At 39.4% G+C, this 12,794-nt stretch overlaps 1 protein-coding gene across 5 annotated transcripts in view; it reads right to left on the reverse strand.

The window, feature by feature from the left end:
• LOC114022199 overlaps window positions 1–12,794 on the reverse strand; it is a 125,903-nt gene that overhangs the window by 40,024 nt on the left and 73,085 nt on the right. For all 5 annotated transcript variants that reach the window (XM_037895133.2, XM_043543196.1, XM_043543195.1 and 2 more), the window contains 3 exons: window positions 10,928–11,014; window positions 8,419–8,557; window positions 4,233–4,333 (listed from right to left, as the gene is read on the reverse strand). In XM_037895133.2, coding sequence (XP_037751061.1) covers window positions 4,233–4,333; window positions 8,419–8,557; window positions 10,928–11,014 — 327 coding nt within the window. The remainder of the gene's footprint in view (window positions 1–4,232; window positions 4,334–8,418; window positions 8,558–10,927; window positions 11,015–12,794) is intronic.

Here is a 12,794-nt window from a genome sequence, read left to right on the forward strand (position 1 = left end):
ATAGCAACAATGAAGAGAAATGCCTTCTTTCAAATTCAGCTACTCAGAAGTGTGTGCTCATTCCTCTCAGACAGAGACCCAGCCATTGATCCGGGCTTTTGTCACTTCCAGGTTCGATGCAGCACATCCTATCCTTAGCTAACTATTGAGGTTCACATGGGAAACCTCCACTGGGGCAACACACAGGAACCCACCTTTTAATAATAATTTTTAAAAAAGCACATCACATTGTGCTCCGATAACTTCCCCATTACATTTCAGACCACTTCAAGGTCCTGCCCCTACAGTTGCCTTAGACCCTTACCTAAGACTCAGCTCATGATCTCCATCCCGGACACAGCTCTACTTTATGATGACAAAAGCTGAAAGATCCCATGGTGAACTTTTGCAAGCAAGGGGGAGTGCAACTCTTTACCGTTAGAGAGGATGACTAGCTCAAACCTGGCCAATTTTAGAGCACAATGTAAGAACCATCATTTTGTCCTCTCAGAAACAATGGTGGAAGAATGATTAGGCAACATCTTTCATTGGGGAAGATGCAAAATATTAACTAACAATGGTGGACACTTTATGGACACAACTACTGCAACTGTAAATTTTGTAACTCGCATCTAGATACCATGATGATGAGTTCATTAGAAATGCAAAGATAAGGAAAATAAGATATTCTGATAACTACAGAATGCAATCAAAATCTGACCACACTTTGACAATATAACAATTCTGAATAGAGAGAATAAAAGCTATAATCAAATCCTTCAGCCACAGTTTTCACAGCAAAAAGATTTTTAAGGTAAAATGAATTTTAAAAACCCAACATGTTAACTAGAGTTAATTGAAAATTTTCATCTAAAAAATGTTTTGATGAACAAGTGTTTTTTTAACTATACCAAAGTTTTTATGAGAACATTCATTTCCCCCCTTTTCCTTCTTGCCACTAGAAGCAGAAAAACGGGTGGGGAGAGGAAAGAGTGGAAAAAAGGGGTGTGTGTGTCGGGGGGGAGATGAAGAGGAAAAAAGAAAAACCTTGACATTTTTGTTGCAAAGTGGCCTTAGCAGACCAGAGATTATAGCCACAAGTGCTTAAGTAAACTCTTCAGAGGGATTCCTTGTTTTTTTGTCTTTTGTTTATAGGATAACATGCTACGCCAGGGGTGCCGGATTTCTTGCTAGCAACTGGCCACCCTGTCATTCACTAGTCTGGTAATACCCATATCAAATTCACTGTCATTGGTGCTGGACCAAGGAATCTGTGTGGGACGAAAAAAATACTCTCTCAGTACTGACTGGGGTGTGTGTGTGTTGCTGCCTTTTAGTGGCTGGCCCAAGGACAGGATTTCGGCACTCCTAGTTTTTGAAGTAGAAGGACGAGGCTCTAGCCTGAGCTCCCCAGATGGGTATGTATTTAGTAACTCTGTCTTCAGCACAGGGATTCATTACAACTGGTTTGATTCTAGAGGGTTCAAATTTTGTATCATATCAGGAGCTCATTGCAGGACTGGGGCCTAATGTATAAAGGAAAATGAATCTGATGACTACAGTCTAGCCCAGTGGTAGGCAACATGCGGCCCGTCAGGGTAATCCGCTGGCAGGCCGTGAGACAGTTTGTTTATATTGACCGTCGGTAGGCACGGCTGCCCACAGCTCCCATTGGCTTTGGTTCTCTGTTCCCGGCCACTGGGAGCTGAGGGAGGCCATGCCTGCAGATAGTCAATGTAAACCACTGGGCTAGCCCCAATAGACATCTAGACTTACAGTAAAACAACTCTATTCAGTTTGGCATAATTGGTGAGCCCTACTCATGAGAGGTTCCAGACTGGAATAGCAGCGATGTTGCAGGTCAGGACTGAGGGGCCTCAGAGGAATGCTGCAGAAAAGCTTGCACAGCAGCTGTTTGTGGTCCAGAAGTTCGAGTACAGGAGTGAGTGCCAGGAACCCACAAGTTCTAATCTCAGCTCTGACAGTAATTCCCTCTGTGACTCTGTTATTTAACTTTATCTGTAAAACTACGAATACACCTCTTTCCTCAGAATATTGTCAGGATGCATTCATGGCTGTAAAGTGGTGTGAAGATTAAAAGCACCATGTAAAACACATTGTGTTCTGATAACTAGAACTTTCAAACTAAATATAAAAATAAGTAGGAACAACCTTGACTTTGGTATTCTATAATTCCCCAACCAAAAACATATAACTATTCTTGTCCTGGAAGTTGTTAGGTTAGGTTATAGTTTGGTAAAATTATCAGATACGTTAGGCAGAAAGATTCATATGCAACTGTGCCCCTAGTTCATATATGCAATTACAGTCAGATGCACAAATGAGGTAACTCCATTAACAAAGGATCAATTGTGCACAGTTGTGTGCAATCTAAGTAATGGCATGTGCACACATCCGAACATCTAAATTGTCTGAAGACCTGCTCCAAGACTGCAACATTTAATTTGGCATGAAAAGATGGAGACTGACAACATATTTAGATTGTGTAGTAATAGAGCGTAATTTTTTTCATCACAGTGTAAACAAGCTTAAGGTGTCCAGTATATGAAATGTCTTTTGGATATAACTGACTTCATTACATTAAAAAACAGACAGATGTAACCAGTGAATTCATAATCATAAGACTGTTTTTGACTTCTCTCCAGAGCATGTAGTACCCTGGAAAAGAATGCAAACTGCAAATTAAGCCTTCAGTTATGTTCAGCAACCTGACAGACTGGCCCAAGAAATACTGCTATGTCTAGCAGATTGGAAGAGTGATGTGTTCATTGCACAGAGGTGTGAAGGATCCAGCCCACCCCAGCTCATCTCACAGAGCACAGCTGGTGAACTGTACACAAAGGGGGAAGCAAGTGGGAGGGGGGAAGAAGGGGCTGAGGTAAACTAGGAGACATCTTTGCCTTCCGTCATCCCCTCCCACCCCTTCCTTCATGCAGTTTTCGTTGCCACATCACCAGAAAAGGATTTTCAACCCATGGAGCATTCTGGGAAGTGTTGGATCAATTTGCGAAAAAATATATAAAGGGATCCAGGAGCACAAGTGAGCTTTCTCAGTGAGGTTGGGCGTCTATCACTCACCCTTAAACACAGTCATTGCAACACAAGACCATTGGAAAGCTTTCATTTGTGCTGAAGATATTAGTCATAATGATGATATTAAACAATTAGACATGTACAGCATAAGCAAAATGCGGTGTCCTCTGGGGCTGCAGCCAACTGGCATACAGGACACACTGCGCAACAGCGGGTGGGAAGAGAAAATGTTGTACTGACACACTAGGGAAAATTCTGTTGACAAGTCTCTTTTTTTCAAATCAGCTTCTCCCCTCAGAAAATGCTTCTTCCAACCACCTGCCCTCCTCCTCCATGTGTAGACCCTCAGACTCCCCCATCTGCTCCATTCTCCACAGAAGCTGTGTGTGAAAGGCAGAAGACAAAGGATAGAGTCAGGGAGGTGATCCTCCCAGCTGTAGGGGCACCTCATTCTTACACAGTGCTTTTTGTTGTTGTTGTTTAAAAGCAACTTTAGGAACTTTAATTAAGTATGGTTAATTAAATCTTACAACACCCTATAAGATACATTATCATTCCCATTTTACAGGCATGGTGAGTGAGACAGTAGTAACTTCACTCTCACACGGCCATGAAATGAAACAACAATCCCAAGCCAGTTTCCTGCTGACAGGGAAGGAAGAGTGAGATATATTCATTCCTATTCTTTGCTTTTGGGAGGTGCTCTGGGATGGACACTATGTCCTTCCAGTTTCTTATATTTGTGCCCACTGCCAGAGAGTGGGTCAGATTCTCAAATACAGTCTGGCCCCTTTGTGCTACTTGGTATCTTGGTGGGAGGGGGACCCTCAACAGATATAAAGCCAGTGAAGCCAATGTTTCAGCCAGCCTCATTCCCTCCGAAACCCAGGCGCAGGATGCATACTGCAGAAAGAGCTAAGAAGGGGCAGAGGAGAAAGCTCCTAACGAAACATAGGCCATGTGGCCTAAGTAGAGCAGCCCCCTGGAGCAGCTCCCACCTGGACCATTGCTGGCACAGACTGGGCCACGGAATCTGGGAATCAGTTATGGCTGCCTCCCAGCAGCTCCCCCCACCACTCTCTTACACCAAATGGAGTTTGGACACAGGGGAGCATCAGTCCTAGACAGAGCAAGAACTATGTCATTAAAGTAGCATTATTTGAAAGCACAAGTTTCTTAAATATGAAAGTGTTACGTACCATTTTCAGCTGCCCACATCGGTTGCTCAGAAGGACATTGGCTGACTGTGCTACACCGGTTCTCACAACAGGATGCGAAGGAAAAGACTTAGCTGCAACCACTGTAAAGTAACATCAAAACCTCAGTAATAATGCTCTGGGTTGAGTTAAAACCCCATTGAAATAGATAGGTGTAAACTCATGCTTCAATTAACATGACTAAGGAAAAGCCCTCACCTAAGACAAAAAGAGCACCAGAGAGCTTTTGCTGAGTATTGTTTTGGTTAGGGGTATAGAGATATTATATATATCTATATCTATCTGTGCGGAAAGCCAGAACAGACAAAAACAAAAACTGGGAATGACAGAGGGAGGGAGCAAGCAGCTGAAAGCATGGTGTCTGACTTTGGAAAAAAACATGGGGAAAGGTTTTTGCGTTAGGTGTGCAGGCTGAAATGAGTGGATTCTTAGTGCTCTGAGTAAAGGAAACTATTTCCTGCTATTTAAGTCGTTCAGAGAGACACTGAACTTTGTACATTCTTTGTAGATAAACAAAACTGCATCAAAGAAATACGCAAATATCACCAATTTCTCCCCTTAACTGGAACAGCCTGCTAGTCCTAGAATTTTTAACTAGCCACTCTGGTCAACAGGGATAACAATAATAAGAATTTCTCCCTGTGTTATAAATAGTGTTGCCACTCGCAGCTAGAATGTGATTTTTTATTGTATCGACTCAATATAATCTTCCTATTTGCTCGAGTCTTGAGGATTCACTCTTTCCACTGTGACTTCAAGAGCTTGCAACTCCAATTCTAGCCTTAAAGCATGTTTATGGCAAACTTAATTTCCCCAATCTTACCAGAGTAAAGGGCCAAATCACCCCCTTCTGTGGAAAAACTCACCAAAGGGAACAAAACCCTCATAAAATAGCAAAAATGCTATTCTGACACATTGAAAACCAAGCTGGGTAAACTCAGTGAAAGATGAGTGGGAGAAAAGAGAAACCAGCAGCCACGTGGAAAAGGCAAGGCCTGGGGTTTGACCTTGGAAGCATGCACCACCCAAAATTCCACGGGGAATCCTGCCTCCAATTTCATGCAGCACATGGCCTGCTGCATGTTCTCCTGGGGACACCTTAAAAATGGCAGCATGGTTAGTTCAGTGGCTGTACTATCTGATCTCCTGATCTGTGGCTGCATAGTATTACCCATCCCTCCCACTAGAGGGTCCTAACAATGCTGCAAGATCAGTTCTACTGGGTTGTCCATTTACAAGTGAGGGTTTCACAGGGGAGCAGCCACGTAGAACATGGTCTCACAAAGGTAAGCGAAAACTAACGCATCTTCCCTATGAATTAATACCATGCAAACCCATGACATTTTACACATTTTCCAGAACCATAAATTAATCCTTAACTCTTGATACAATGGTCACGTACCAAAATCAGAGCCCAAGTTCACGAAAAGATTAATGAACTTCAGCCAACACACAGTGGGGATAGCTCAGTGGTTTGAGCATTGGCCTGCTAAATCCAGGGTTGTGAGTTCAATCCTTGAGGGGGCCATTTAGGGATCTGGGGCAAAAATTGGGGATTGATCCTCCTTCGAGCAGGGGGTTGGACTAGATGACCTCCTGAGGTCCCTTCCAACCCTGATATACTATGATTCATTATGGCAAGCTTGCCTTGCATTTTGAGTTTGTAATTAAACCTGACCTCAAGTACATTTCACCTATGCTTGGTCTTCATTTATGAATATTTCTACTCGCTTCTAGCTAATGTCATTCTAACACATTGGGATGTGGCATTTATTCTCTTCAAATTGAAAAATATTCCATTTATTTTAAAGAAAAATGTGCTATAGTCTTAGTCTCTAACACTCAAACAAACTGCAACAGTGAGGCAAGTGACCAGGGAAACCCTGCTCCAATTTAAATAGCCACATATTAGTGACAGATTAAAACTTTTGTTAGAAAATATATAAGATTATAAAACACAAATGATTAAATAACACAACCATGTCAGTTCATGTGTGTGTAAAAATGGTATTATAACCATGAATAGCAAAAGAAAAAAATGTATGAACTGACAATTGCCCATGGTAAAAAAATACAGTCAGGGTCTAATGGTCAAGTAAAGAACTTTTCAATATTCACTTTTTCTTTTCACTCTCCTTGGGCAATAGAATTAAACCTCAGATTCACTTTTAATTCTAATCAGTTTCTCTTTCTTTCAGTTTAAAGAGGTTTTAATATGTAAAATAAAAACCAAACGTAGGTCTGAGTATTGTAGACGTATGCACACAAACATAAAACACATCGGTATATTTAAAATGTTATATAATATAGATGCTTTCTTGTTCTCACAAACAACACAAATCTGTTGCATCCTGGTTCATGGCAACTGCAGGAGAATATTTAAATAAAACTTTATAAATGAAATTTAAGACATATTCAAGAGAGTATTTTTATTTATTGGTCTCATTTTCAATGTCCGTTCCACATCTGCACCCCAAGTTTGCATGCACAATCATAAAGATTGATAGTCATTTGCTTAGGTTATGTTCATATTTGGGTGGGCTCAATTGCTATAGATTTTATATACATAAGCAGAATACAAAAATGTACCTGAACATACAAAACTTAAAAATCTAAATTGAGTAACATTAGTGCATTCCCTCAATTGTGTTTAGATGCTAAAAAATTAAGGTGGAAGAAACAGTTGGTTCTCAAGCATAAATTACCCTGTTGGGGGTTCACTGCTGTAGTTTTGTTTTCTGTGAAAATGGGATTAAATAAAGGGAAAACGTATTTATATTGTACTTGATTCAATGCCCACTGCAGGCTATAGGAGTCTTTCCACTAACTTCAGTGGGCTTTGGATCAGACATATGATTGTGCTCATGAGTCAGATTCTCAAAAGTTCAGTAAGAAAATGGTTGTGACAGGGATAAAAGTGATTCAAGTGTAGAGTTTTCATACTCTTTGGTACCACACTTTTAGACTAGACAGAGATAGTTATTTATTACATTTACTATTTGTTATTTTTATTATAGTAGCACTCAGAGGTCCCAATAAATCAGAACCCCAGTGTGCCACAAAGTAAGATTCATTCCAGATCCTTTGCTGGTATAGACTGATGAAGCTCCCTTGAAATCAATGCATCTACACTGATTTACATCAGCTGATGATCTCTCTCTCTCTCTGAGGCCAAATCCTACAAACACTTAGGTATGTGTGTAACTTTATTCATGGGAGCAGTCTCATTTAGTTCAGTGGTACTACTGACATGAGTAAATTTATCCATGTGCATGTTTGCAGGATCGAGGCCTGAATTAAGACATGATGTGACAAATGGATGCAAAACAAATGGAGGGAGTGGAGGAGGACGGGCAAGGGTAACAATGAGAGAAACACATGGTTATATAGACTACCTATGAGCACAACTTGTTTGCAGTGTTGTTATAGCCGTGTTGGTCCCAGGATATTAGAGAGACAAGGTTGGTGAATGTCTTTTATTGGACCAACTTCTGTTAGAGAAAGAGACGAGCTTTTGAGCTACACTGCGTTCTTCTTCAGGTGTGGGAAAAGTCACAGCTAGCAGCAGGTTTCAATTTTTTTTTAAAGAAAGGATATAATTGTACAAATTATATTAATGATCACAATAATCTTATGTTGACTAATTATTTCCTCATTTTCCTCCCTCAAACACAAATGATTATGAATGCAATACAATATTAAAATTAGTGTTAATCCTAAAACCATCTTTTTCAAAATATGTTTTAGGCTGTTTAGGGATTCCATTTACAAAATAACATTAAGACTGCCATCTGCACACACTAGCGTTAGTGTTTCTTGTTCCTTACAATTACTAAAAACATGTTTCTTTATGAATTTTTTTGATTCTATTTTAAATTTAAATTTCTTTTTCCTTTTCTTCTTTCTAAATCCAAGATTTTTGTTATGTTACAAACATGAGAAAAGTGATATATAGTATTGATTTGAATGGGTGAAATTTTACAACTTAGCCAGATTCTTCACTGGAATAAATCAGCATTGTTCCATTGACTTCAATGGAGCTCTACTGGTTTACACCAATTGTGAATCGGGTCTCTTGTTTTGATGTCTTGTTAAAATCAGATTAAAAAAATAAAAAAGTAAGCTCTTAAAAGTATTCAGAAGAGACAAAGTGTGTAAGAAACCCAACTTTTTGATTTTATAGCCTGAAGTTTTTCTTTGAACCGTGAACCGTGAGTGCCCTCTAGGATCAGTGTCCAAAAGTCTTCATAATCTTGCTGGTTCTTTAAGATTCCATGTCTAGTTAACTCATTCTGCAATCCTATAATCTTTAAAAAAAGAGGAAAAAAGTCAATACAGAACTTACTATTCTGAATTCTTATGTGCAACAAAGCCAAATATAAAATTATCAAATAATGGGCCAACTCCCGTACTGGTTGATGCAGTGCATATGAGCAGAGAAGCCTTCTGATGTGCCCTTTACATTGGAGAAGCTGCTAGTGTGGACAGAATTCCTCAGTGATCCACTGGGATATAAAACTACAGTGGGACAGATCTTATTGCTCCACTAAGAAAGGCCAAAGCCCGCTTCCTCCCCCGCATCATAGCGTATGTGCTAGCTCAGTGGTTTTCAACCTGTGGGGTCCGCAGACCATGTGTAAGATTTCTAAAGGGGTCCGACCTCCATTTGAAATTTTTTAGAGGTCCACAACTGAAAAATGGTTGAAAACCTCTGTGCTAGCTAATGGTGATGAGGTTTACACACAGTCCATTTTATTTTTTCAGATTATATCCCCTTGGAGTTGTGTTCAATGGGCTGTTGCATTAGGTAAGAGTACATTCCATCAGAGAAGCGTACACTGTACAGGTATCCTGCCTAGCTGCTTGTACAGGGGAAGTGGTTCTTTGTATCTTCTATCCCCACCCATACCCCATCACTGTAGAACAAGGGGTTAAACCCTGGAACTTTAAATCTAAATCCTGTTCCTTTAATACTGGAGAAACTTCCTGGAAATCACACCAATTTAAAGATTCAGTGTCCAATAAAGATTCTCTCCAAATGGCACAGTTAGCATGTGATGATGCCATGAAGATCCTTCAACTGTAAAGTGTAGGCACATTTGTATTTTATGTCATTATAATCAGTATGCAAGTGGCAAACGTATGAAATGGAGTTGAAATAGACTTAAGTGGAGATCCTGGAATTTAATTTATTTTCTCTCTCTGGGATTTATAAAATAACACCTCAGGAGCCCACCAGCTATGCCACTGTTCGCACCCTAATTCAGCTCTTCTCAAACCAGTTCAAACAATCACTTTCTGTTTAAAAATAGATGTCAGTATTAAGCACTGGGAGGTGTGGATGGATGGCTTCAGTTGCTTCCCCCCACGCCCCCAAGCAGACGGCATAAGACTAAAATTTGCATATACCTAAAATAAATGAATAAAATGACAAAAAATAAAATCACAGGACTTCAATTCCTTTTTCAATCATTCAATCTCAACAGAAAATACTCTTTGCATTTTCACATGTAGCTTCATGTTATTTTCCTCAGTCAGTCAGTCAGCAAAAGAGCTACACTAAACCAATTTGCCATCCATTCTGGCTGTCACATGGGAAAGCACTGGCCACAAATAAATCAAGGATCACAAGGACAAAATGCATAACATTACATGGAAATCTAACCCCCTTCCAATCAATTTGCTCCATATCACAGAACATTGACACCTTGACTGAAATAAACAAAACGTTAAGAAATCTAACATATCACCACTGCATAGATGGCTTCCAAACTTAATTTTATCACTAAGAAATTGATCCAATCCCCTGTGGCTATACACTGTTTCCCCATATAAAAATATATATACATATACTAAAGTGAAAAATCTGCATTTGAGAAAGAACTTCTAGATATGCAGATTAAGGGTTGGTTCCTAAAGAGAGGCATAGATAAGATGCATTTTCTCAAGGGTCTGTGAGTTGCTGTTTAGGGTCCATTTGTAATTCAAAAAAAAAAAAAATCATTGTAGGAAGAGCAGATGACTCGGGAGAATGAGACTGGGAGCTTTTCACTAGTTCTAATTCTACCCCAAGTCAATAGTGACTAAAATCAGTTACTCTTCATCAGCTGTTCTGTGGCCTCTTTTAAATTAGTAACAAGAAAAGGAGTACTTGTGGCACCTTAGAGACTAACCAATTTATTTGTTAGTAGTTTCAATCCTTCTCCTAGTGTGTAAGGGTCCATGTTACAGCTGGCACTATCCAGCACTCTTATGGGTGGTCTCAACGGGGAGGCCAAGGACTGAATGGGAATGGGGTTTGAAATATTTTGTCTTCTGCTGATCAAGTCTCCTTGGGTCAAGAATGAAGGTATATTTGTGCGCAGTGTGGGAAAGCCCACATTTCTGCAATCTGTACCTGCTCGGTTGATAATCAGAGGTTTTTAGTGTGCAAGGTTTTTAGCCTGGCACCTTTCAGAGGCATTAAACAGAGATTTATGGGTGATGGTAGAAACTGTAGGCAAATGGCATTCTTAAAAAAAAAAAAGAGAGAAAATATTATGCATTCATTTAATATATCCAAACAGAGGTTTAGATTAGACACAATTGCTCCAAATCCTTAAAAAAACAATATTCATAACGTTTGCTAAAACAATTCAGAAGCAATACTGAGAGCAAATCGAACTCTTGCAGCATACCAGGTAATTACTGGACTGTGGAATAGACTTGAGGTACTTAGCATCGTGAGACAATTTGCAGTAGGGCACTTGATGTCCAGGGATACACTTAAAAGAAAGATAAAGTTTTGGTCAGTATTTTTTTTCCAGTAGCTGGGAAACAAAGCACAAAACAAATGACAAGTAAACACTCAGCCACAGGAAGCCATTAACAACAGTGGGCACCAATTAGGACCCAGCAGGTATTCCTAACACCGCCTGGTGCTCTAGCTCCGCCTCAAATGCTTTGACATAACACTCACAAACTTAGGCTTAGGAAACAACAGGCTGTTTCATTTACTCAGCAATTTGTAGCCACATATTCCTGCTGATAGGCCCATAAACCTGTTTGTAGTCTTCTTCTGTTTCCCTTCAAGTTTGTGTCATTAGAAACTGCAATTACTGTCTGCCCAAAGGAGCATACTTTTGAGGAAATAAAATAAAATGAAGATACTGTGATCCCCTCTTTCTTTCTCTTTTCTCCTATTTCCATCCTCTCTTCTGCTGAGAAATGTAAAATCCAATGGCTGATTTAAGGAAAATCTATTAATGAAGAATATTTTTGCTAGTTTCCTCTTTTCTCCACATGGACTTTGTTTTAAAAACAAAAAACAAAGCAGAATTTTCAAAAAAACACAACTTTTTTTTAAAAAGGGGAAGTAAGCGATTATTCTCAAAATTAAGCCATGGCCTTAAGTAATTACAAAGCATTTGCACAACAAAGCAAAATACACCTTTTCCCCCCACAATCACAACCAAAAAAAAATCAGTAAAGAAGATGTAATTATAAAATGTTTGCATTAATTATAAAGATATTTTGCATTTCTATAGCATCTTCCATCCAAGAAACTCCAAAGAACCATCCAATCCCTTGAAAAACATTTATGAATTAAGCCTCACACAATGCCCCTGTGATAGAGGTAAATAAGATTACCGAAACTATAAGATGTAATCAATTTTTACTCTTGGGTCACAAGTCTTCAAAATAAGACCTCATCTTCACTGCTTTTAAAAAAAATGTATTTTTTTTCTACCTTGGAACAGCTAATGTGTGTGAATTATCCTGAGGCAAAAACACTGTGAAGACCAGGAACTTTAGTTTTACCATAAGGTAATCTCATGGAGGTAACCCCTGGAGGGGGTATAGCACTGTGTACTTTGCCTCATTTACCTGATGGTAAAACTCAAGTGCCTGGTCTTCAGTGTGTTTTCACCTCAGGATAGCTTGTGCAAGCTAGTTACCCCAAGGTTAAAAACACAACAAAAAACACCCCTTTCACACACACCCCGCAGACTATTTTTTTTTTTAAGCAGGAAAGACAAGGCTTAAGAGAGACTGGGAACTGCCAAAGCTATTGTGTCTGATTCTGTCCTAAATTGTGCCAAGAATCAAGAGGGACTCCCTGGGAATTACACTATTGCAAAACCAGTGAGAGATCAGAATCCGGCTGAGTTTTGAGGACTCTTCCTAGCATGCATCATGGTATATTCTGACCCCGTGAAGTGGGTGAAACAACCTACTGATGCCACTTTGTTGTCCTTTTTTTTTTTTCACCACTCGCTGACAGTAAGTTAATAAACACATCATGATCAGTTAAAGTCACATAATTTCTTGATGCTTTCTTCATATCTTAGTTAATTCATCTAGACTTCATTAACAGGCCAAAAAAAAAAAAAATAAAGAGGAACATAAGTGGAATAAAGAGGTGACTATAGTCTGAAATAATTTTGAACTCCCCAAGTCATTCAGATCCTATGATGCCTTAGGATAGGATTCTATCTTTGTCTTTAGTTTCCTGCATTTTTTTCCTCTCTTTTTCAGGAAATCGAATCTGCAATAATCAACAGA

This window comes from Chelonia mydas, chromosome 3 (genome assembly GCF_015237465.2).
Source record: "Chelonia mydas isolate rCheMyd1 chromosome 3, rCheMyd1.pri.v2, whole genome shotgun sequence".
Taxonomy (NCBI): Eukaryota; Metazoa; Chordata; order Testudines; family Cheloniidae; genus Chelonia; species Chelonia mydas.